Genomic DNA, 24,964 nt, shown 5'->3' with positions numbered 1-24,964 from the left:
TCCAGCCTCTCCAGCATCCCCGCTCCTGCCCGCTGCAGCATCCCCGGTCCAGCCTCTCCAGCATCCCCGCTCCTGCCCGCTGCAGCATCCCCCATCCAGCCTCTCCAGCATCCCCGCTCCTGCCCGCTGCAGCATCCCCCATCCAGCCTCCCCTGCCCAGTCCGCTCTGGCATCCCAGTGGTCTCCAGTCCAGCAGCTGGGACCGGCCTCACCTCCTGCCCCGCTCCCACACATATCCCAAGCCCTCTTCACAGCCCAAAGGCTTCATTTCCCCAGAAACACATGCCAATGGCACCCAAACTTGTTTGTACAAGTTGCACACTCTGTGGGGGAAAGAAGAAAAAACCAGCCACTGGCATTTTAAAATATCAGATTGGGAAGACAGATCCTGTCCAGGCTTACCAAATCCCATTTTAGCTCCGTTAGACCCTGATACTCCTATGGGCAGGGGGTACTGGGAGAGTCAGCTATGCAGGTCTCTGGCCCAGTTCCCGTGCCAGCAGGATAGATGCAGTGGTGAAAACTCTCCTCTCTACTATTCTTTGAATTCATAATTTTTAAATGTGGTGTTATCAGGGTTTCTTTCCTTTTTTTTTTTTGGTCTCTCCTTTAGACTAGCTACCCCTTTCTCCTGCTCTCAGATATGCACATTAAAGTCTGTGGCGTTCCCAGCTCTTGAAACAGAGCAGTTTCCAAAATCCCGAAGAGGGAATAAATAGCCCTTCACTTTGGTGTGGTGTGAGCTTAGGGGCTCAGCTCTTTGGGTTCTGCTCATATGAATGTGTGCTGGGCACAGGGAGCAGCTGATGCTTCCAGAGAAAGAACCGTGACACGCAGCTTTTTGTTCCCTGGGAGTTCCTTGAAAATCTCCCCTTCACTACAGAATTGTCCTTGATCTACAAGAAGCAACTCTGTGCTTATTGACTCCCATTGTCTCCCTTTAGCCAGAAAATAGCCGATCCAGTGGCTATTGTTCAGCCTGGGGATGTGCCAAGATTGGAAAGAGAGATAAGAAAATGCTTGTTTGCAGCTGTTGTTTGGTCTCTGGGCACATCCTGGACAAAGTGTGGGTCTCAGAGAAAATAGAAGTCCCGTCCCACACTGGGTTTAGAAGCAGGGTTGCTGTCCAACTGGGATGCACAGGAACCTTGCTGAGCTCTTCGCCATCACTCTGGAGCGAACTCGGGCCCTGTTCTGGTCACGTCCACAAGGTCCCTTCTACTCAATGGCTCTGCAGGCAGAAACTGGTCACTTCACTGGAGAGTCAAGTGCAGTGGATGTATTTCCAGTCTTCTCATTGTCCACAGAAACTGGTGTGACCTAACCCCACCAGCCTGATGGCCACGCAGGCAACCCTGAACTCATCGATCCAGTTACATTCAGAATCACAAAAGCAAATGTAGGCAGCATAAACTATGGGTTCACATGCTGCTGGATAAAGGAACATCCTTCAAAGGCCCCCAGAGAAATCAGCACATTGGAAATGCTTTCCACCACAGACTGTGCCAAGGAAATAAAAATTGAGTATTTTTAAAGTGATACCAAAAGAACAGGAAAAAAACCCCCAAGAAACCCAAAGATCTTTTAGCAGGAAAGTGACAGAAAGCTTCTCCCTGTGTGTTATCTTCAGGTCTGAAAAATTAAACCTACTTACATTAAACTCAATAATGCAGCTGTGTCCTGGGGGACTAGCAGAGGAAGATTCTGAAGAAGAAACTTCATTTTTGAAGGATTCTAATCTGTAAGAAATGCCTTATTTCTGACACCTGATAAGTGTGAAGAGGCCCAGAAGTTAAATCCAACAAAAGGCTAGGAAATTTCTTTGCCTTGATAGGAATGCATCAGCTCTCAGGAATTTGGCATAGATAACACCTATGTGTCAGACAGTCGGCATAGTTCTAAACAGTGAAAAATCCAGTTTCTTGCCTTGCTAATGTGAACAGTCTCACTGCCTCATGGAATGGGATTAAAAGGTCTACAAAGAACAGCACAGAAGGTGAGAGTCTTTGGGAACCCTACGTGTGCACACACGATACTAATCCTGAGATGATGGGGTCAGCAGAGCCATGAGGTGACAGGGAAGCCTCTACTGAACAGAGTGAGCTGTAGAAGTGTGTGATAGATAATGTGTATTTCACTGGTTGAACACAAATTTTTTTTAAAAGTATTTAGTTCATCTGACCAGTTCCTGCTTAACTCCCCATGCCATCATTAGCTAACCATGCAAAAATATAGGTTAGAGTAAGGCCAGTTGGGAGCCTTAAATAAAATGAACCAGGGCTGAATTAATTTAGATGATAGCACAGTACTCCATCAACGAGTGCCACACATGGTAAATACACCAGATTGCAGTGATGGGGTGATGGGGATCCATGGAAGATCCACGGATCCATGGAGCAAGTTGGTGTAGGACACTGGGGAAAATGAAGGATCTAACAGTGTATGACAAATTGTTGCCTGCTTCAAAACTTAGGCCTTTAAAATAAGTTTTCTTTCTCACTAATTTGCCAGCTGATCTCTTTTCAAATTGTAAGCTAATTTACTAATAGTTTTGTGGTGAAACTAAACCAGCAAACATTGATTGAGTTTCTACTGATTAGCACCAAACTCCAAAGCAGGCAAAACCCTAGAGGAAGAAGATTATTTTGTCTAAAAGGCAAACAATTGAAGTAGGATGATGTAAACACTGGGAATCAGCAATTTCTAATTCTGTTATCCCTCAACATATGTTGCTTTTGGGGAAATCACAAAGGCTGGCTGATGAAAATGCATGTGTGCATCTGCTGGACTGAAATCAGGAGCTGCAGAAAGATCAGCCAGTTAGACACCACAATATGCACGTGCATCCACAAACACAACTGTGACAAAGGATATATTGTGCATTTTGATATAAGCCAAAGCATACCCACAGCTCTGAAAAAACAATTTAAAAAGTCAAGGATGGAATTTCCCTACTCGTGGGTATTTCAGTGGTAGTGCAAAGAGCTCTGTGTTCTGAATATTTGCTTTCAAATCTTTTAGAAAAATATGAAGCAAGCTAAAGCCAGATCCACCAGAAAGCCCCAGATCCCACTGCAGTGCTAATAGGAAGCCTAACAGGCTTTTAGGTACTGATGCAATTCTTCCTGAAGTGTCAGTCTGCTTCCACCTGCCAGCTGTTCCAGCTGCTAAGAGTCTAACGTCCATAATGCCAGTAACAGGGAGAAAGTTGCAGGAACTGTAAATAACAAACAGCCAGTTTCCTGCAATTCCAGCATGCATTTATCAAGTCATGCAAAAATTTATTGAATAAATAGCCAGGAAGGCTGTTGGCCAAGAAGGACCTGAACAAAGCAACAATTTCAAAGTCAGGAGAAGCACATAAACTGGGAAGGAACTGTCTTTTGTCTTGCAGTCATTACATCTAAATTTCCTCCTGAACAATGTAATGCATGAGAATGTGCTGTGTCAGCCAGTAAACTGTACACATGTACCACCTACACCACCAAATCAGTGCTCTCATCTGCCTGTACAGCAGTGTTATGTAAACACAGTTTCCTAAGCCTTTTAGACATCATTTCATCTGACACTCAACTACAACAAACTGCTGGACCCTACTCAGTCACAGTAGAGAACACTTCTGGGGAGGAAACAGTGATGGATGTCTTCTCTAACTGATAACGCACAATGGTTTAGGAAGATAAAATAAAACCACTGCAAGCTGGACAGCAAAATTCTTAAGTTTACAAAAGGAGTTTTGGAAGCCAGCTCTTCCACAGCCACATAGGTTCATGACCTTAGCTGTGTGCTTCACCTAAAAAAACTCCACCGTGATGTCTCTAGAACAGTGCTCCCTACCAGGAGAGTAGGATATCACCTCACCAGTAATTGCTGGAGATTAGAAAGCCTCCAACACAAAGACATTCCACTGCTCTGCAGCTTTTTCCTACCGTATCCTCATTGTAGCAACTTCCAGCTCTCACCAAGTAGTGCACACAGCACAGGAGACAACCTGGTCACAGTGGGATATGTAGGCACAAAGGAGTTCTGACAGCATTTCACTGGTGTCTGAGACAGACTGGGTGGATGTCATATCCCCAGTCTCTAGTGAATGAGTTTAATGTGATGATTTAATTTTTTTTTTTGTTAAGTTCTTTTAAAGGCAAATGGGAAACACTCAAGATCACATGCCAAGCAGAGCACATATGGATCTCAGAGAAGAGTTTAGATGGGCACATAACATTTGCACATCAAATGTGGTACCCTAGGGTAAAAAGCTCGAAGCCATTTTCCAATCAAGAATCATAAAAACTATCCTTGAGCACTGGGGCCACCTCTCTTGTAGGTTGGTGGAAACACCAGGTGTCTGCAGAGGTGTTTGTTTGGCAGTCTATGGGCCTATGCAATGCTTATTTGCTGTCCAGAAAAATCCAGTTTAAGAGACCACAAGTACATTACACCCTGTTTTCTGCAGTCTGTCCACGCTGTGGCTGATGAAATCAGTAACCTACCATATCAGCAACCTACCATATCAGCAACCTACCATATCAGCAACCTACCATAGCCACACACAGCGAGCAGTAGCTGCGTTGCTCTGACTTGACAGACACAGGCCTGAGGGGCTTGTCTTTGGAGCACTTGTCGCAGGGACCAAATACAATTGCTAAAAAGGTCTGGTCCATCTTGGTGGGTCACGAGAGCTGAAAGAGAAGAAGAAGCAAAGCTTGTGTTCCAGTCCAGCACAAAGCTTCCCACCACTGCTGTGCCAGCTAAGGCAGCCTAGGCTGTATATAGACATCTGTAGGCTGGATAATCTCTCTGTGACTAATCTCTCAAGCTGGATGAACCATCACCATATACAAGACAGTCACAGGCTCTGCAGAGTCTTTTTTAATGAGGAAAAACATAAAGCAAAACATATATATACACATACCATTATAATATGTGCTGTGTATATAGATTCACCACATGTGGGAAAGTACCTTTAATTTGTACTTAGCCACTGTCAGCAGACAGTGACCAAAAATCCACAGCAACAGCTGGACTTCTGAGAAACCTGCACTGATCAATAAATTTTGTTTTTCCACTGCATTATAAAATAGTCATTATTATGCATTATTTTTAAAGCTGAAAAGATGACCTAGGATTTGGTCGGCAGCAGCTACAAAATATCATGACCAACATGCTGCTTGAGCAGAAACTGATGCTTCAAGCACACTGACAGCTGGGTCATTACAAATCCACTTTTGTTCTCAAGCCAGGCATCTCTAAGATCAAAGCACTATCACCAACAGAGTATTAAAAACTACTTGAGAGTCAGACAAACAAACAAGAATAATACTGCAGTGTCATTTTTCTCTGTACATTTTTCAAAGGGAAAACAGGACCTTTCACCTCTTCTAAAAATGGGAGTTTTAAACATTATTTAGACCTGTACATAAATAACGAATTTATGATAAACAATCAGACATAGTTATTGCAAGAGAGATTTAAATGGAACAAAAGAAATTCAATGACCTATGAAGATTCTAGAATTTTTCTGGCTGGACATTATACAAAAATCAAACCAAACTTTACTCTGTGCACCTGTCTCCATTCTACGGTTTATTCTTACGTATTTCAGTGGACTATTTGAAAAGTGAGATAATAAACCCAGAAATCCTGCCCCCTCTTAAGTCAATAAAAGTTTAGCTGCTGTCTCCAGGGGATGCACGACTTCATTCCAAAACATACGGGAAGAAATCTGACCTGGAAGGAGCTGCAGCTTAATAATCTGAAATTTGCATGGAGCTTTCAGTCAGCTCCGTGCAGCCAAGGAGGTTCACATTCCATTTGATGAAAAGCAGCAAACGTGGCCTGAAGCTTTTAATGTATTCTTTTGCATATGTGAACCCAAGACCACAACCTGCCACCCTTGCCAGGGAGCCTCCCTGGGCAGGTGCTGTAAAGTGACCGCAGTACCTGGGCTCAGCTCGCCTGGATTCCTAAACCTGGGCATTCCCAGCTCAATAACCTGTTATTCCAAGCTTCTTACAATCAGTGCTTCCCTGAGGAACGACTGAGCTTATTTGAACAAAATATCACCACTAGCTCTAGACACTTCTGACAAGGATCTATTAGGCTTGGAATAAATACTCTGGACAGCATTAATCTTCGATAAAGTATGAGAACTCGCTGGAGTAACGTACGGGGGAATCATACCTGCTACCAGTATTTTACTTCAGATGAGATTATGACACGTTACAAAATTCTGCTAAAAGAGAAGCCATCAGAATTTCTGAATAATTAAAAAAGAGTATTACACCTGAGATAGTATACTAATCCATCACTATGACAATTTTATAAAGATATTTAAAGCAAAAAGGTCTGAACCCATTACAACTCCTAGCACTGTTGCCTGAAATTTTAACCTTACTAGGTTTTTAAAGTTATACTAGAAATTTAAAAATGGTAGCATGGTGAATCATTAGGAAGCATGTTATTACAGAAAAGTTCTGTACAATGAATCTTGTTGATAAATAAAAGAAATTACCCACCTTTTCAGAGAGCAAGAACCTGGAGATTCTCAAGATGACTAAACAAGCCCTGTGCAGCTGCTAACATAGAAAGACAACCTTCCTGTTAATTCTACTTAAAGGTATTTAAAGCTCAGCCTCTCCAGTTGCATCACCCCAGATCAGTTACATACTGATGATTACTGAGGATAAAGATTTTAACTGCCCTCTTTTAGAATATAGAATAAAGAACAGAAACTATTAGGCAAACCAGAACTTACCTTTCTATACAGCAGGGTTTTTAATGGTTTGTTTATAAACAAGTATTTGCTTGTCAACAAATATTGAAGTTGAAATATACTGGGGAGGTGACTGACAACTGATTTTTCTATTAATGTTAAATTTATCTCGTTCTTAACAAAAATTTACAACTCAAACAAACTGATTAGTGCTCAAGCTGCTTCTTCCTTGGTTATACTTATGATTCTCCTGTTCTAAGACATTAAATTTAAAATCAATAGGACTAAAAATTGCTGGTTTTCTTGCTCTCTTTGAAAAAAATTTTGGGTAAATTCATGAAAACATGTCTGAAAAATTTAAAAAGTGCTGAAGGTCACATCTACTATGAAGACTCTGGAAGTCACTGAAATCATGCCATTAGATGCTTGCATTTGGTAGTCAAGAGGATCTGAGATAAAATGAGGGAAAAAAATAGAATTAAGTCTCAGCCCAGCAGAAACTTGGGTAGAAGTAACCAGTCCTAATCTTTTTTTATTCAAATATTATGGGAGCACAGGACTGAACGGACACCTGTTCCCAGAAGCTGCAGGAGTCACATGTCTGAGCACATCCAAAGATGCCAAAAGCATCTTGCACATCTCTCCATAAACCACTTCAGTGCTTTCCCACGGCAGTAAGGATCACCTTCAACACCCTCCCATTTCAATGAAACAGCTTTCTCCTTTAGCATCATTCTAGGAAAGTTAACCTCAGTAATGCCTCCTTCCTGTGTCTGCCTCCACTAAAACTGCTCCTTAAATCAGAAGAATAACAGAGAACAAAAAGAATTTTGCACTTAAACTCTGGCTGAAGGCATTAATGTCAGCAAAAGCAAGGTAAGTTTCTGAGAGCGTACGGCAAACCTGGTAATTTTTAACTTTGTTTTAAAAATAAACCTTGTTGTTTGCACACACAGCATTAATAGCACACTCCACACAACCTCTCAAAGCAATGAAGCATCAAATTGTCAGAACGGTTTTCCTTGATCAACAATTTTTGCCATAACAACGCGCGCTGTGACGCTTCTGCGACGCGCATGCCAGGGTGGGCTGTGGTTTTCCTCACTCAGCCCAGGCAGCACACACACAGCTCCAGGGGCTGCAAAAAAAAAAAGGCTGTGCACAACTTCCAGCAACAAAAGTTGCCTACATCAAACTATTTCCAGAAATTCATGAGGAGCCAAGGACAGCACACAATGCTGACAGGAAGATACACAGTGTTACAGCAAAGCAACTAAATTAAATAAATGTTTGTGGTGCAATACAAGACTGACAGTACTCACTAATGTTCACATAGCTCCAAGTAACTTCCTTCAAATGACTCCAAACTGAAAATACAACTATTGCATCACACAAAGAACTACAAATTGATTTAAAAGCTACTTTATTTAACACGTTAAAATACTAGTCTACCTACATGTGTGGTCTTTTGTACAGCTTTTATTGTTATTGAACAAAACACAAATTTTTTCCTTCATATATTTTGAATATATCTCTGTGGATATCATGAGGAATATTACACTGTACATAGTAAGCACCAAGAGCACCAAATAACAAGAATGATTCCCTCTTTATACCTACAGATTGTTTGTGAAATTAAACAAATACTAACACTGTAGTAATAATAATAAAAAAAATCAAATAAATTTTTCCTTAAATTAATTCATTCTAATCCTTTAACTATTTCAGAGCTTTGGTACTTGATTTTAGTAACTATGGCTAATAGAGTAGCTAGAAGCCCAGCATTATTTACTGAGGAATTTCTAAGGACAGTCATTGTTGGGTTGAGGTGAATGCTGTTTCCCCTGCTGTTCCGACAGGGTCCAGAACTAAATAAAGTTACAATTTTACTCCCTGACCACAGGGAGAAGGCTGAACAAAGCAAAAAGGAGACCATTTCTGCATTTAAGGATCCTGCAACTGAAATTAAGTAAGTAAAGGTGAAATGTAAGGAATTAAGCTGGGTTTATCAGTAACACCAGACCACAGCCACTGCATCTGCTCCTGGACTGGAGTAGGGAAACCAGCAAAACAAGAAAGGCAGAAAGGTGATGTGTGCATACTCAGGGTATATTCTGAAATACATTGCACTGCAGATGGAACCAAACCAGGAGATGACGCCTGTCTCTTAGAGAACCAAGCTTGTAATTTAAACCTGGATCATAACACGAATTTTATACTTAACTTTTCTATTACCATAACTGATACTGAATCCAAACTTGTCACTGCAGAGAACAAAATGGAAACCTGTCTCCAAGAAGAGCACCTGAGTCCTTGCTCTGGCCAAAGGGCCATGCAGAGTGCCTGAGCTGCAATGCAAGCACTCAGAGAGCCAAGCCAGCCCATCTACAAAAAGACATTGTGGGTTTGTAAGAGCCATTCTCTGAGTGATCTCAGTTCCCCTGCTCATAGAACAGTGAAAGCCAGTCTCAAACACATCCAGTACACCAAGGCAAAGAACAGAACTGCCTTGGGAAGAAAAAAACCCTCCCATTACAGGAAGCAAAGGCAAGGACAGCTGTAGAGCATAGCATCTATCACATGGCACTCTTCCCCTCCGGCTGCTGCTGACAGGGCAGCAATGCAAACTTGTCAGATAAATGCTCTTCTCATCAGGTTTGGACTAAAATCTGCATGGTAAGCTTTGTGTCCAGGTGATGATATAAAGTTAACCTTGTAGGACTGAAATGAAGGGACAAGAGTAAGAAAAGGGAGAAGGAAATAAGCCAAAATTATTCCTACTGTTCAAGTCTTGACTGAAGAACAAGTTTTTAACAGCTTAATTCGCTGCACCCTGCCATACTGTCCACCAGCTGGTGAAATGAACCATGAAAGTCTGCTGTCTTTATAGAGTCTCTGAGGAAATACCAATGCACTGGTTTTGTTAAACCCTTGTGAGAAAGCCAAGCTTGAAGCTGCTGGGGACTTGTATCAGTTCCAAGGCATGTGGAGAGGGGGTGAAAGGAAACGTCACTTGAAAGAGATACTTGGTATCCAGCATCAGCTGTGGAACGTCCTCACGGTTGTTCAGCAGAGCCTGAAATCAGAACAGAAAGAGCATGAAATCACTGAATTAAGAATCAAAGCAAAAGCAGTACGTTGTTTTCTTCCCACTGCAAATCCTACTTTTACATGATGTTAAGCAGATTTGTTTGCATCACTTTCAAGTGTGGAGAAGATGAGCAACTTAGTAATAATATGATGTAAATGCCAAGTACAACTACAGAGCATCAAAACTCACGTGGATGAAGTATCCTGCAAGCTGAATATTAGAAAGAGCACCTGCAGCTCTTACCTGGACTTTCCGAACAAATGATGGAGTCACTCTTTTCTCAAAGTCATCTATCGGAGTGTAGGAGTTCAGGATCTTAACTATCTGCTCAAATTACAAAAGACTATTTTAGTGTGTCATAAAAAGGGAGAAGACAAAAAGAAGAAAGCATTATTATGACATTCTTACTGATATTTAATTAAAGTTTCAGTAAACCATTTTACAGTAAAGAGAGAATTTTGACTTGTCACCTACTGAGTTGTTACACGTATGATGATTGCTATGACTCATTTCCAGAGGCGTCAGCAGGATCAAGGAGATGTAGAAAAAGCTGAGTTGATTAAGGGAAATGATAAAAAACCCCTGTGACATACTTAAAAAAATACATTGTGGAGCAAAAATGTAGGATACAACAAAGCAGGGAAACATTCACCATGGGAGCAGTTAAAATGTTCAAAACAATCAGGAATGAGGAGTTAAAATTTCAATTTAACAAGTGATGGTGTGGAATGCTGAGGAATGCTACTTTTATGAAATGGAAGTCCAATGGCTTTTTGCAACAATTTGCTTTAGACAGCTAAGATTCTGCAATCAGTGCTGCCAGAAGAAAACAGATGGTTCATTACCTGCACAGTAGAAAGAGATGTGCAGTGTTCACATATTTCCTTGGCATCATCATCTGTGATCTTTTTAACCTGAAGGAGCCAGGCTGCTTGAGACAGGGGCTCCAAAGTTTCTTTGGCATTGCTGCTTTGAAGATTCTTGTCCTTCAGCCATTCTTCCAAGTAGCTGATATTACATCTGGGTTAAGCCATGAACAAAGAGCAGAAATGTCAGGTTCCCCCTGACAAGCAAGTTACTTTGAAGACTGCTAAAGAAGAAATACTGCTCTAATGTAGCGTTCAAATTAATACATTTTAAGTTAATAATGATACCTGCAGATTACAAAAATCAAACAATTAATAGCTTATTGAACTAAAAATTAAATCCTTTGTATACTTCAATTTTTATTTTTTCTTCATTTTTTATTTCTTAAAGCTTGGCTAACAGAAAGTGAGTTCTTAGTTTAGCTGTTGTTTACAGAAAATTACTAATATATACTGGCATTGTCTACTGCACTGTATGGCATTAAAACATGTATTTACAACTGAGCATGTACAAGAAATCAGAATAATCTTTGCTGTTACAAAGCAGGGCCAGGTTTATAACTGATAACCAGCTTTCTTCTAATCATATTCCCAGACGGGCCAAGATGTTACTGATTTTCCTTCACCTGAGCCTGCAGACTGACTACTGGAAAACAAATGCACTGTTTCCTCTGCAAAACAGTTAGGAGCATGTTTCCCTGATGCTTGCAGCAAGAGAGTGATGCTCAATTTATGCCCTCCAAGGCTCTGTCTCAGTGTCTCTCGTCACAGAGCATGAAACATGCAAGTCAGCTTCTGTATCTCTGCCAGCCCTGAGACACTGCACCTGTTTACTACAGCAAGAAAGAATTAAAAATACTGTTGGTCACATCACAGATGAGCTAGCATGGAAAGAATCCTAACCATGTCTGACTTTAAACTTCAGACTGCAATTTTCTCTGCCTTTTCCTCCACTAGTGTTTCCATGAAAAGAACCATTTGTAGTTGTCATGTTGAGAAAGCTCAGCCCATAATACGAATATTTAGTTTTCCAAAAGAAGTGAAAACAATTGGCTACCTCCAGCAGAATGGTCACAGAATATCCAGTGACTTAGAGATAAAGGACATTACATACAAGTGCTAAAAATTCTCTCTCGAGCTTGTTGAAACTTTACTGGCTTTACCTTATCTGCATTCCTTTTCTACAGGAGCACATGTCCTTACGGAGGAAGAGACTATTGAGGGTGACAGCTCCAATCAGAAAGAAAAGCTGCTTCACTGCCTGCTTTAGGAGCTCAGAGTCCAAGCCATTCTGACACATAGTGCTATAAAAATAGCTGAGCTGCTGCAGGATAGAGGTCATTGTGTAGGTATCCGTGTCATCTATACTAGAAGAACGTTTACGGAACCCCGTAGGTTTCAAGCCAGAAATTCCTTGAAGACTTTCATACTCCAGCATGCCTGGTACTGAAATACAACAGAAAAGAACTGATAAAATCAAAATTCCTGAGGCTCCTTTCAGTTGCATTAATTATTGAACAAAACCTACTTTTGGGATATTTTAGAAGTTAAATGATACAAGAAAAATAAGATACTGACAAAGGCTTCTGGAGCACAAAACTTTTAGAAAGCTTTTTGGTTTTGTATGATGTTGCTTAGGTTCAGAGCATTATCCCACACTAGGAAGTTTTGAGGAAAAAGTCTGGCAATATACCATTCAGTAAAATTTGTATGTGTAGAAACACACATGCAGGAACACCTATGTGTAAATATCAGAAGAAAGGAGCCTGTCCCACCCTCTGCCTCCCTGTATAAGCTTTATTCATACCCTTTACAAGCTGCATTTAGGTCTGCTGGGATTGCTGTTGTCTTACCAATCATGTGCTGAATGCTGTTCTCCATTACAAGAATGAACTGGTGATATATTCGAATGGCCAGATCGCTGAGAATTTGTCTGTATTCTGAGAGATCAAAATGCTTCAGACAGTTCTGATTCTGACGTGGAGTGTTAAGCTTCGTGAATTCCTACAAGTGAGTTGCAAATATAATTAGAACATGATCATTATAAATTGTTGCTGCAATGTTTTGGAGTTACTAATTCCATCTCAGGCTGAACAGAGTCTCAGAATGAGTCAAAGCTACAGCTAATTTCAATGGATGCTTCCTGTACTTAATTTTCCAGTTTATGCTGACGTTTGCTCTGCTCCTACAGCCAAATGAAAGGCATGCATAGATGTCAATGAACTTTGGAGCAATTCCTAGATCTCTTAAACAGAAAGCAAACACTCCCTGTTCTCCTCTCCTCCCACACCAAAAAAAACAAAAAAGGAAAAAAAGCCATCTACGTAGTTAACTATGACGGCAAACAAAAAAATATACATGGGATTGTTGCAAAGAGATATTATTTCTGGACTTTTCATTAGCAAAGTTCTGACTTCAAAAGTCTACTCCGAATCCTAACCTGTGTGAGGTATTGAATATTCATTAGAATCTAGATGAAAAGTAAATTCTGGATTCAGAGCTTTCCCGACTGCTGCAACCCCAATTACAGAGCGTTGGTGACGAAGTTTAATGGTTTGGGTTCCACGCAGCCCCGGTGTGGCCACGAGAGGGAGCGTCTCTAACCCCAGTTCAGGCCACCTAAGTCTGTGAAACCTCATGAAAAATACAGCAAGAGTTTCCAACTGAAAAGAATTAAAAGAACTTCGAATCTCAGGATGAGATTTAGCTTAAACAAGAAACTGAAATAAGGGAAAAACCTGAACATTTTATTGTCTTGCTCCTTTCCCGAGGTTTTCTTCTATTTTGGTAGCAGTAGGTATTTGAATGGTCCTAATCATAAAATAGTAAAGCTGTTTTATATATACACACAGCCAGATATCTGAAGTCCAGCTCAAATTAAACTCATATGGAATAATTCAAATTAAGTAGCAGTTTCCATGTCCTGTCTTTAACCTACTTTAGCACTTTGATGTTTCCTTCATTTCCCTTGGTCCATTAGTTCTATACTGTCTTCTTATTTGTATAAGACACATATTAGCACTGCAGAGCAATGTGAATATGTAAATACCTGCAAGGAGCACCGGGGAGCTGGTGAACAGTTATTAATTAACACTATTTTAAATTCCAGTTAAGATCTGTCAAAAGTAATGAAAATATTTTATGAAATCAATCCTACCTCTTCCCCGCTGTACTGCTTCAAACAGTTAAGAAAATGATATGTATTGGAAAGCCAAAAGGACAACATCTCAAAGTCTTCTGAATGTTCCTGAAAGTGGCAAGTAAATCAGACTCACTATGGCATTGTCTCATGAAGTGAATTCAGTAATTAAAGAAAAGACCATTACAGCATTTGTAGAACAGAGCCTGTCTATAGCAGAAGGAGCACAGAGTATCTGTAAGGTGCTGGCTGAACAAATCCTGCTGTGTTTCCAGGCTAATACACAGCAAAGATTCCTCCTTTGTTTGGTAAATACTGCTTAAGTGTTCTTACATGACAGACAGGCTAAATAATAAGCCTGAACAAACAGTTTTACAATTCCTATGGATATGCAGTGTTCTGGAGGGCTTCCTGCAAAGAAGTGTGAACAACACCTGCATTCACAAATGAACCTGAACTACATATAAACACAATTCTAACTAAACACAAGCTTCTCTAATGGATAAACTGTGCTATAGATTTGTTTGTGTACAAACTGTAGGCATTCTCTGTCCATATCCAACTGCATAAACCACAGTCCATTCCTGCCTGTGCTTCCTGCCTCTGTCTGGTGTTTCATTCCATTATAAATCCATAATAAAACACTCACAGAGCTGAATTTGTTATGTATACAGCATAGCAATTTTTGTTTATGATTTAATTTTGTACACTGGCTGGCAATTTGATTTTAATTGTTTGGGTTCTAGTGCTGCAGTACCAGATGACATGCTGAATTACACCAGCAGCCAAGCAGTGCAAAAACCTCTTCAGATTCCACTACCTGCCTGCTGCCAGACACAGTAACCTTCATTTCTGTCCCTCTGACTTCTACCAGTGCTAGAAGCACAGGTGCACTTCACCTAACTAGCTACTCATTGTAAAATGTAAAATACTTGAAATGAGCCTGTCAACAAGATCCTCAGATAAAAATAATTTATGTTAATGCATTCTGCAGATTCAGTGCTCAGCACAGAAGAGCCTTACCTGGAGACTTCACAGGGATGCTGCTACAAACCTCAGAAAGAGTGTCACTAATGATCATCATTCTCTTACAGGACTGTCAGCAGATGGAAGTGTTGGATTCCCCAGGTACCATGCATGCATCTTGTAAACCTTGTGTTAGAACTCAAAAAGTACAGTATAGTGCCATCAAACAATCTCCTACCTTAACAACCTGCTTGATACCATCAATGGTTACATTCATGAAAGACTTCAGCATGTCAGCATCGTTCAGGTAATCTGCATACCTCACACACATGAACAGGATGTGAGCTGGAAGGCCAGGTATCATATTAACTACAACTCCACGTGGCTTCAAATCTGCATAGAGGAGAGTCATCGGGTTTATTACGTAAAAATTCAATTATTCAACGTTATCATTCTGAAAAAGACAAGCACCATGCCTCCCTTCTGCAGTGACCAGTCACTTGGTAACTGATTTTCTGGTGAACTGCTTGTTTCTGAAAACTTCTGTAACAGTACTGCTCACATATGAGTATTAATTACATTCTTCTGAGGGGCAGGAAAGCATTATAGCAAATTCTAAGGTCCAGCACGGGCTATGCCAGGCAGGACAACTTCAAAAAGCAAATTACATTTAACTACCCTCTGGATGCCCCACCAAATTCCAGCACTGCTTAAGGACACACCTTTGCTAACAAAAATAGAAACATTCACAAGGCTAAAGGAGGTGAGAAGGAAAGATAGGTGTTGTTAATTTAATAATGGTACCAATGTACATAGAAAATTCGTCAAATTTACTATTAATTGTAAGCTAATGAGAAAAAGCTGGTTTGGCAGCAAGACTGATATTATAAATTATGTAAAGCTCAGATGAAGGACAAAACCCTTCTACAAGAGAAACATGAAGTACAGCTCCTGTCAGTGAAGGGATAATATGGAAAGGACAGGTAGGAGAGTAACCATCACACATAGACAAAACCACAGTGACTTACAGACTTAGTAGATGACCAGGAAGAAAGTAAATTCAAGTCCCTGGTGTGCTCTTGAGAGCTCTTTATAGCTTTAGAGGTGGATAAATAGGAAGAAAGGTAACAGAGTCAGCATTACGTAGAGTCAGAGAAATAGTTTTTACACAGAAAAAGCATTTCTGTACTTGAAATGTCTGGCAGTGGAAAGAGAGCAATACAGAGCCTCTAAATTGTATTGGTGGTGAGAGATCTTGTAAAAGGGGGGAAAAGACAACTTTGAACATAAATGAAATACGGTCCCTTGTAGTTTCTGTTACGGTGTTCTGAATATTGTTGGTGACTTATAAAATTCCAAGTTCTACTAAAATACCGAGGATCAGATTTTGAATGATCCTTTCTTCATCCTCCTTCTTGTACTCCATCATTCCAATGTACTCTTTGGGCACAGCTGGCACATGGGTTTCAGCTGTCAAACACAAAAGCACTGTTACTTGCAGGTTAATGGTTAAGCTTATGGTCATGTTAGAACAAACTACTGGAGAGAAGCAGCTTTCTCTGTGAAAAAGAGAGTACAGGCCCTGCTCACACTAATGTTCTCAGCTGATGGCTCCAAGCATTATGAGTTAAGTAACACTGATATTATTCATGAATAGCTTCACTGGATTCAGTGGGATTACTCGCAGGAATAAGAAAAATAAACAGCAACAATACACCTCTACATTAGACACTGCAGTGTTTTGAAGAGTATCCTGTAGTGAAGAATTACTCTGCTATCAGAGAGAGTTTGTGTGAGGGTGTGCATTAACTCCTGCTGGCAGGACCTTATGCCTCTGCCTTCATCTTCATCGTACAGTCCATGTCCCCATCGTGCCTATTGTTTAGCTGGGGAAAAAACCAAACAAACCAGGAAAGGACTTTCATGTAATTTGTGTTGATGATTCCCCTGGCACATTTTTCTGAAGTTTTAAATTTCTAACCCTACCCCAAACTTCACCTTTAAAAAAATATTTGTTTCTTTGGACATACACTGAGCATTCAAAGCTATTAAGCAAAAGAAATCACACAACAATATCTTACCTTTTTCAATAGTCTTGGTCAGAGTTTTGATCTGATCCTCTAATTTTTTTATTATTCTGTCTTTCATGTCTAGTTTTTCTTCAAGATCCTGTAATAATTGAAGCCAGTGAGTTCAGAGTAAATACAATTAAAATAAGTTTTCTACTGTTCCATGTAATTGCCACAATTAAAATGCACTATGATGTGCTTTTACTTTTATTTGCTGGAAGAAACACCTTCATATCTTTTTTTCTCCCTCAATTAATTGAAGAAACATCCTATCCATACCACAAAATCATTATTTCATTCTTTTTATCCTGCATTTCAGGTAGAGTTGCTTAATGACAATTTCATTTCCCCACCATGTTTTCCACAGCAAGTCGAGTTGTCACTTGCTTTATCTTGCTTTGTACTTCATCCTGGACTTCATCTTGCATCAAACCATTGCTCAGCCCCTCAGTTCCTTGGGTTGTGCCTTTCAGACTCTCATTTTCTTTTGTATCGACTTCATTCTGAGCCTCAGTAGTTCTAAAAACAGATAAGAAGCCTTGTCTCTTAAATCTTCTGTGAAAGCACAGTCAGATCATACTTGTCCATTAGTTATTAACTGTTCACAGCTCTGAGGCAAATCTGAAGTAGAAGGTAATACTTTTAAGAGTTTAAGTGACTCTGTTACCATAGCTTATAGTGAATAAATTTCTTAAATTAAAAACAAACAAAAAAACCCCAAACAATTGAACAAAAAACCCAAAACAAACCAAACAAACAATTAAAAAATTACCGTCTGTGTGTCCTATCCCGTTCCAGCTCATAATGCAGCCGATTTGACATCTCTTCCATTTTTTTTCAGTAATAAATAGCAACAAACCCCAAAACAAAACAGAAACAAAATCAAAGGTATTTACTTTTCAGTACTAGTATTCAGTAGATCTTTCTTACACTCAGAATTTTGTTTCATCAAATGAAATTGAATGTCCTGCCGGATAATGTATCAGAGAAATATGCGACTACTCCATAACCACACAGAAAATTACATGGGATGAGGAATTTTGATACTACTAACTTCTTGCAGTTGGCAGTAAAACCACTCATTAATTTTAAATCAGCTGCCTAGGAAGACACTGCAGTTAGAGAGACTCCAACTGCTCAGCAAAGTATGCTTTCCTAAATCGAGAAGAACTTTTCCCCCATCTCCCACTCTGTGTTTTGCAGCATTCTCTTAAGCCCACCTCACAGAGTAGGCCTTAAGTTCCAAATAATCTTTTTTATGACTGTTTCCAAAGGACATATTCCATCCCACACATTCTTAGCAGAGCCCTGTTGAATACATTTGGAGACTTCCAAACCACAGAACTGAATGACCTCAAAAAGGCAAACAAAGCACGCATATTTGCATGTATCTTGTTCTTTAAGAAGAGATGTAAACTATACAACACTTTTCTTTCATTTTACTGATAAGTAAGTAAGTAATAAGGCAATGAACTTGTCATGGAATATTACTTCAGCTTTTAGAAGTTCAGTTCCAGGGAATTCATCATGTTCATCTCCAACAACTGAAAGACTGGGGATCACAGTGGTACTTTACCTTTCAACTTTACAGTCTGCTCTTGAAGACGGTTTTCAAGATCTAATTTTTGATTTTCAAGTTCAGCAACTTGCTGCTTAAGATCTGGGATTACCTTTTAGAGAAAAAGGAGATTTGTGTACTTCAGCACCCTCCTTCTTTTCAAATCCCTGCAAGAGTTCCTAAGTCACCCCACGACCCTCAGCTGCAAATAGTCCAAACCAGAGAGAGGCTCTGGGGGGGCACTGCTGCCTGCTTCCCTGACTTGTTTAACTTTCCTGGAGGCACCTGCTGCTGGCCACTCTTAAAAACTAAATACTGAGCAAATCAAACTGTTGGACTGTCCCACTGTTACCATTGTTCTGTTCTAGTGTAAAGGAAATTACACTATGGCTTTAATTTCACCAGTTCAATTGACAGTGAAAAAAAACCTCTCAATATGCCATAAAACAATTTTTAAAAAAGAATATTATAAATAACTTTTCCTTATATTTTCAGTTTTTGTTACTCTGTTTTGAAAGCACTCCTTCGATTATTTTACAGAAAAATGATATGGCATATGCTGTCTTCTGGAACAACATCAGCTCCTTGTGTCAGACAGCTCTGCACAGCACCAGTTGCCAGGCTCTCCAGCCGTGCCTGTAGCTTGTTTTGGAATGTGTAGCTGCCCTCTGGTGGGGAGAGCCTCAGAACTCTGAGGAGGCTTCCCAGAAAAATCTCTAATCAGCTTTATGCAAATGAAAAGGCAAAACGTCTCTGGGAGGCTGCCCCAGCAAGCTGGACGCTCAGACAAGAAATTTGGCCGTCTCTTTACAGACTACCCCAGCAGGCAGGGGAAGATTTGTCACCTTAGATGACCCCATTTGTTCAAGCCCTGAGATTTCAAAGACATGGCCACAGTGTTTTGAGTGCCACAAACACATCTGGGTTGTACTTCTGCACCTGGGCCTTACCAGATTTTCTGAGGTTAGCCTGCTAACTTCAAGCCGAATGCCATCATTTATGTCATTTTCCTCTCGGAATAATTTCTGTAGATGATTAATATCTTGACTAAGATGTTCAACTTTAAAGTTCAAACCTTCAATCTCCTTCTCATATATTTCTTTCTGAGACTGGAAATGGCTTTCCATTACTCTGTTAAAACAAAAGGGAGAAAGAACAGGGCAGATGTAGAATGACCTTGATTAAATGGGTCAAATTTAATACAAAGTGAAAACAAAGTACTGTGAGTTACACAGAGATATTCCATTTCATCACCTGTGCATTAAAGGAGTTGAAAGTTATGCATGATATCTCACAGGAAACACATTTCCCTGACTGACACATACACACTTATCTCACTGGCTTGGCAGAAGTTTATTCAACTGATTTCAAACTGCTCAGCCCATCATATAAAGTAGTGCTGGTTCATTTCCTTAACAGAAGTCCAGTGTTGCACTGTGAAATTAGTTACCCACTCATCTTTCAGTTTATTTTCTAGATCACAGCTTGGAGTTACGGAAACACTGAAGAACTGAACTAACCTTGTGGCTTTTTTCAAGCCCTCGTAAGCAAACCACAGTTCTCCATCCTCATTTAAGTGTTCCAGATCCTCTGTAGAGAGTCTAGAACACAAGGCAGAACCATTAGTGTGCAAGTGAACGCAATGCATTTCTTAAGCCTTTCTGAAGAGACCTCAGAACAAAATTACCTGCTTCTTACATCTTCAAAATCATAACTTTCAAGAAGCTGCTTGGTAACTTCTGACATCTTTTCTGCAAAAAAACCCCACAGAGTTTATAAAATTAATTATTTTCTCTGCATGTTTCATTATAGAGATCAAACCAACCTCTTCCTAAATCTACAAGGTTCTTTCCTGGTACTCAGTAAATATAACTGATTTACCACAAGAATACAATGAGGGACTCAGTTCTACTTTGGGACATGCAGGAGTATCAGGCTGATGTACCACCAATACTGTTTGTTTCCTCAACATCAGACTTTCAATGCAAAGTTACATCTTTCTGGTCTGAATCTGGGCAACTCCTGGAGTTGTATAGATGATTTATCATCCAGTGCTAGGTTACTACATTAAATGCTGCAAATGCAGGTTTGCTCTATGACATTGTTATCATTACACAAAGTTCACAACAGTAGTGCCTCTTAAGTACATTCTTCCAAAGAGAACCCAACTCAGCAAGTCATTTAAGCATATTTGACATTATTGGATCTAGGACAAAGGATAGGATGAATGAAAACTAGATTAAGTGTTGTTTATACATTTTTGGGTCACAAGAAGATACTTGTTAAACTCTGAGTGAAGTTTAAATTCTAGGTGAAGTTTAAACCATTTGTATTTATTTCTGAACACAAAGGAGGAATGTCTGAAATCAGAGTTTCCTCAAAGGGGTACCCCAGATCTCAGCACTCAGTGATCACCTTGTAAACTGTAGGTATAGTTATGAATGGAATGAAACCACCACGGGATGGGAAAGAGAACTGGAGTTTTGTCTGACATAGGAGGGATCAGTTTGAACTGGCCTGGCTCACACTGTACTCAGGAAGTTCTCTGCACTGTCTGGTATGCAGCTTACCCCTCAGCTCTCGCTTCTGTGAGTGGGCCTGCTTTTCAACATCCAGTTTTTGTGTCTGAAGAAGTTCGATTTCCTTTTGCAACTCAGGTATTTTCTGAATCAGACAGAAATCATATACTGAGACAAGGATTGAATGACAAGGGCTGAGTATCTGTTAAATCATAATTGTAACTAAGAACAAGTTAATATGGTGAAAAGCTTAAAGTGTGCTGTGTTTAAAGCATCTGGTTCTCAAGCATCAGAGCAGAACAATAATGTGATGTGCTGAAAAAAAAGTCTGTGCCATGGAATTGACTCAGAGAAAAAAATGTGACTTTACACTATTTCAAGGTTCCGTTTATAAACTACTACATTTTTCTTATGTATGAAAAATCCCCATAGAAACTAATACTTTCTCAGCAAAAAGGAAGAAAAAAGGATCTATAGATTTCAATTTATAAATATTCAAGCACAATTACTCTTGAAAACATGCACTTATTTCTGTGAGCAGTACCTTGCATTGTCTGCTACATGAAAACAATGCAATATAATGATGTATCAAATATAGCTTATTAACTACAACTTCTTCTAAAAATGCACTGGAGATAAAAAAATTAGTGAAGGTATTCTATAAACAAAACACGCACATTCTCCACTTGCTTTATCAGCAAAGACTCCAAAATGCAATGAGCCATGCTTCACCTGTGCTTGTTTTGTAAGCTGTCCTACTTCCATTTTCAAGCCATCCTGAATGATAATTTCTTGCTGAATTTGTTGCTGTAGCTGAGTTTTTTCTTCTTTCAGAATCTTAATTTCTCCCTTGAGCAATTCAATCTCCTTTTCATAGTCCTGCTTCTGGTTTTGGAAATTTTTCTCAAGTATCCTGCAGAACACAACAAAAAGGTAATTTCATCCATCTACATTCCTGAGTGAAAAAGTGGGCTTCATTTTAGTTTTAATTTGAAGGACATGCTTCATTGAAGAACACTTAAATGCACTGTAATTACTTGAAAATGCTATCCTACTTCCTCAGAATCCACCTACATAACGGGAGGAGAACATCCCTAGATTTCCTTGCATATAATATAATGATACTGGGATGGAATTCAAGGCAAAACTGAGTTTTTTCCACTGAAGTCTAATTCTCTGACTCTGTGAGTTACCCTGCCTGAGCAGCTTTCCACTACGTTCATGGCCACAAGTCAGCACTGAAGAAGGATGCAGCAGCAGGAAGCCCTGTGTCCTTCTCAGCAAAACCCTGCAGGAAGCTTTCCATTTTCCACCAGCCCCTGCTGGATTGGACTGGCTTCCAGCATAATAGAGGTAATGAGCAAAGCAGAAAAACTAGCAGAAAAAGTCCTCTTAACACAGTCTGAAGTTATTGGCAGCTGAAATCAGACTGAGCTGGAGCACCCCAGAGCTTCCAGCCCTCAGGAACAGTGACTGACTGCTCTCTTCACACTTCAGGGAACAGCATTTCCCTGGTGCTGAAGGTTCTGTCTCGTACAGGAAAGGAGTTATTGGGAAATAAACACTTGATCCAAGGAAAGCATGCTACAAAGCAACAGCCATTTGTTGATGTACAACAGGATTTTTACTGCAAATTAAATACCTAAGGGGGGGAAAAAAGTTCTTTCCTTTATATTTTTAACCAAATGTCCTTTACAAACACTGCCTTTGCCTCATGCAGTATCTTTCATATTCACTTCACAGGAGTTCTGACTGGTGTGGCCATCAGCTGCTCTTCCAGTCCTGACCAAATTCGGAGGATATCTCCAAAGAAACCAGTGTGATCAGAGTTGCCTTTCAGCTCTCAGAAAGACACATGAAAAGACAGGAAACTGCAAAAAAACAGTCACTATAATTTCCTGCATAGGACTCACCCACAAACAAGAATGTGCTTTTCCTAAACTCTGCATGAAGTACCTCAGTACCAGCATTAATGCCCAAGAGCATGGACAGATTCATAAGTGATGTCAGCATAATACATTTGCAGAAGGAGAAAGAAAGGTAGGGAGAGAGAAAACACAAATGCTGTTTCAAAGAAATAAAATTCAGATTACATACATTCGCTGGTTTTCTTCTTTTTGTACATCATTGAAGAGTTGCTGTGTGAGGTCATCCATTTTCTCTGTCAAAAAATATTTTAGTATTTCAAAGACCTTCATGCAATTGTGTACATTTGTTAAAAAAGCATGACCACAATGAGAAGTTTTGTTTTAATAAGCAATCCTTAACATATTCTGAGGCTGAAATTACTCCGCAAGTGCCAACAATTATCACAGTACCCTTTACAAGTAATGCTATAGAAACAAAAAGATTCTGAAGCACCAAATTGTTATTCATCTGAAGTATACTTTATCTCATGTGCTGCCTGTGTCCTTTGAAATTAAGATTCCTAAAAGTAGTTGTACAAAAGGAACCAAGGATGAAGCTACACTTTGAGGGAATACGTGTGTATGAAAAAGGAAACACAACAGGAGGAGAGCTTCTGCTATTGAAAGAACAAATTTAATTTAACTATTAAATAAAAAGCATTTGTATGCTTGCACATTGTAAGCAAGAGGAGGACCAGCTTTCAATTTACTACAATTTCAGCATTTATATTGCTTTTATTAGAACAAAAGTAATTTACTTTTGATGAAAACCTGACTTTACCCCACTATAACTCCTTTGAAACTCCCTTTAGTTATTGTACCTTTCATTTCCTCAGTTTTTTCTTGGAGCTTTATTTCTAAAGTCTCCTTCTGTTCTTGTAATTCTTTATTCTGATTCTCAAGTTCTAAGATTTTCTGTACACACAAAAAGTAAGCAAAATATACAAATTACAAAGAAGGAAGAAATAGGTCACAGAAGATCTTACACTTTAACAAGCATATATGGACTCTCTTTCTTCCCCCTTCTGCCTCCCCCCAAAAGAGTACAGTTACTTAGAAACTCTCAAATCATGTGTTTGATGAATCCAGTAACTGAAAACATTATTTAAAAATAAAAGCACGCAGATGGCCATTAAATTTACCTGCTCACTGTCCTCTCGATATTTTTTCCCTTTCTCTTCATATGTTCTCTTTTGAGCAGCGAATTTTTCGAGTTCTGATTCAAGTTTCTGAATTGTATCCACGTCATTCATATGAGCTGAAGCCAGACTGGTCAATCGTTCCAGCAAACCATGATTTTCTCTACTCTACAATGAGCAGGATGGGATAAAAGAAAACACAAACACGCACTGAAACTGTTCCACAGAGTTTTAAAGGGAGCACCTGACCCACTTTGCTCACCATCCCATATCAGCCATGATTATTTCAACCCAGGACTGTTTCCATCAATCAGATTAAAACTACCATTTCAAAGGCAATTTGGCTGGAATGGCTGGAATAATAAGCTGCAAAATAAACATAATGTTGAATTGCCAGAAGTTACAAAACATGTTGCACCACAGCAGTATCTCACTCATCCTTCCACAAGTAACCCCACCCAGAGATTGGATGGACGTAAGACACAGTAAAAAAACCCAAAAAAGTTAATTGCAGACTCTTCTCATTTGCATAATTAACCCAAAAATATAAGGAAACCCTAGATGATCCTTTCTACTCTGGGTCTAGAAAGCCTGGTAGCTTATTATAAAGGACCATAACCCTTACATATTCTCCTGTCTTCTCAATTCAACATCTTTCACTAGAACAGATATGATAAAAAAATTAGTACAAATCAGAAGCTGACTGCTTCCCCTCACCTGTTCCTCTATCTTCTTCTGCAGCTGCTGAACTCTGTATGACAGCTGGATATTCAACACAAAGCGCCGAATGTTCTGGAATCTGCGCCTGGCAAGCCATGCACGGGCGTATTTCTGGAGGATCACAGCCTTCTGCTCTTCACGCATCTTTAAAACAAAGCATTAACATCTGTCTGTAATTAGCTCAACCCACATCAGTTGTAACGGTCTGTGAGTGCACACGCACTGGTGAGGACAATGCATCTCATGGAAATATCAAAGCACTGAAATCCCCAGACTGC

At 39.8% G+C, this 24,964-nt stretch overlaps 2 protein-coding genes across 2 annotated transcripts in view; both read right to left on the bottom strand.

Moving 5' to 3' along the window:
- The window catches only part of GNB5 (G protein subunit beta 5), a 28,846-nt gene extending 22,227 nt beyond the window's left edge, over window positions 1–6,619 (bottom strand). The window contains exons 1-2 of the mRNA XM_008640007.2: window positions 6,516–6,619; window positions 4,539–4,679 (exon numbers count right to left, since the gene is read on the bottom strand). Coding sequence (XP_008638229.2) covers window positions 4,539–4,661 — 123 coding nt within the window. The 5' untranslated portion in view covers window positions 4,662–4,679; window positions 6,516–6,619. The remainder of the gene's footprint in view (window positions 1–4,538; window positions 4,680–6,515) is intronic.
- Window positions 6,620–8,118: 1,499 nt separating this feature from the next.
- MYO5C (myosin VC) overlaps window positions 8,119–24,964 on the bottom strand; it is a 32,933-nt gene continuing 16,087 nt past the window's right edge. The window contains exons 21-41 of the mRNA XM_017742544.1: window positions 24,684–24,830; window positions 23,970–24,134; window positions 23,649–23,742; window positions 23,018–23,081; window positions 21,653–21,833; window positions 20,972–21,065; window positions 20,089–20,152; window positions 19,922–20,002; window positions 19,352–19,532; window positions 18,420–18,513; window positions 17,616–17,667; window positions 17,197–17,362; window positions 16,856–16,943; window positions 16,149–16,244; window positions 15,013–15,167; window positions 13,827–13,916; window positions 12,523–12,673; window positions 11,833–12,115; window positions 10,649–10,823; window positions 10,047–10,127; window positions 8,119–9,788 (exon numbers count right to left, since the gene is read on the bottom strand). Coding sequence (XP_017598033.1) covers window positions 9,636–9,788; window positions 10,047–10,127; window positions 10,649–10,823; window positions 11,833–12,115; window positions 12,523–12,673; window positions 13,827–13,916; window positions 15,013–15,167; window positions 16,149–16,244; window positions 16,856–16,943; window positions 17,197–17,362; window positions 17,616–17,667; window positions 18,420–18,513; window positions 19,352–19,532; window positions 19,922–20,002; window positions 20,089–20,152; window positions 20,972–21,065; window positions 21,653–21,833; window positions 23,018–23,081; window positions 23,649–23,742; window positions 23,970–24,134; window positions 24,684–24,830 — 2,655 coding nt within the window. The 3' untranslated portion in view covers window positions 8,119–9,635. The remainder of the gene's footprint in view (window positions 9,789–10,046; window positions 10,128–10,648; window positions 10,824–11,832; window positions 12,116–12,522; window positions 12,674–13,826; window positions 13,917–15,012; window positions 15,168–16,148; window positions 16,245–16,855; window positions 16,944–17,196; window positions 17,363–17,615; window positions 17,668–18,419; window positions 18,514–19,351; window positions 19,533–19,921; window positions 20,003–20,088; window positions 20,153–20,971; window positions 21,066–21,652; window positions 21,834–23,017; window positions 23,082–23,648; window positions 23,743–23,969; window positions 24,135–24,683; window positions 24,831–24,964) is intronic.

This window comes from Corvus brachyrhynchos, unplaced genomic scaffold (assembly GCF_000691975.1).
Source record: "Corvus brachyrhynchos isolate BGI_N302 unplaced genomic scaffold, ASM69197v1 scaffold97, whole genome shotgun sequence".
NCBI lineage: Eukaryota > Metazoa > Chordata > Aves > Passeriformes > Corvidae > Corvus > Corvus brachyrhynchos.
The sequence above is the reverse complement of the archived record's forward strand: the minus strand, read 5'-3'. Positions and strand labels throughout refer to the sequence as shown.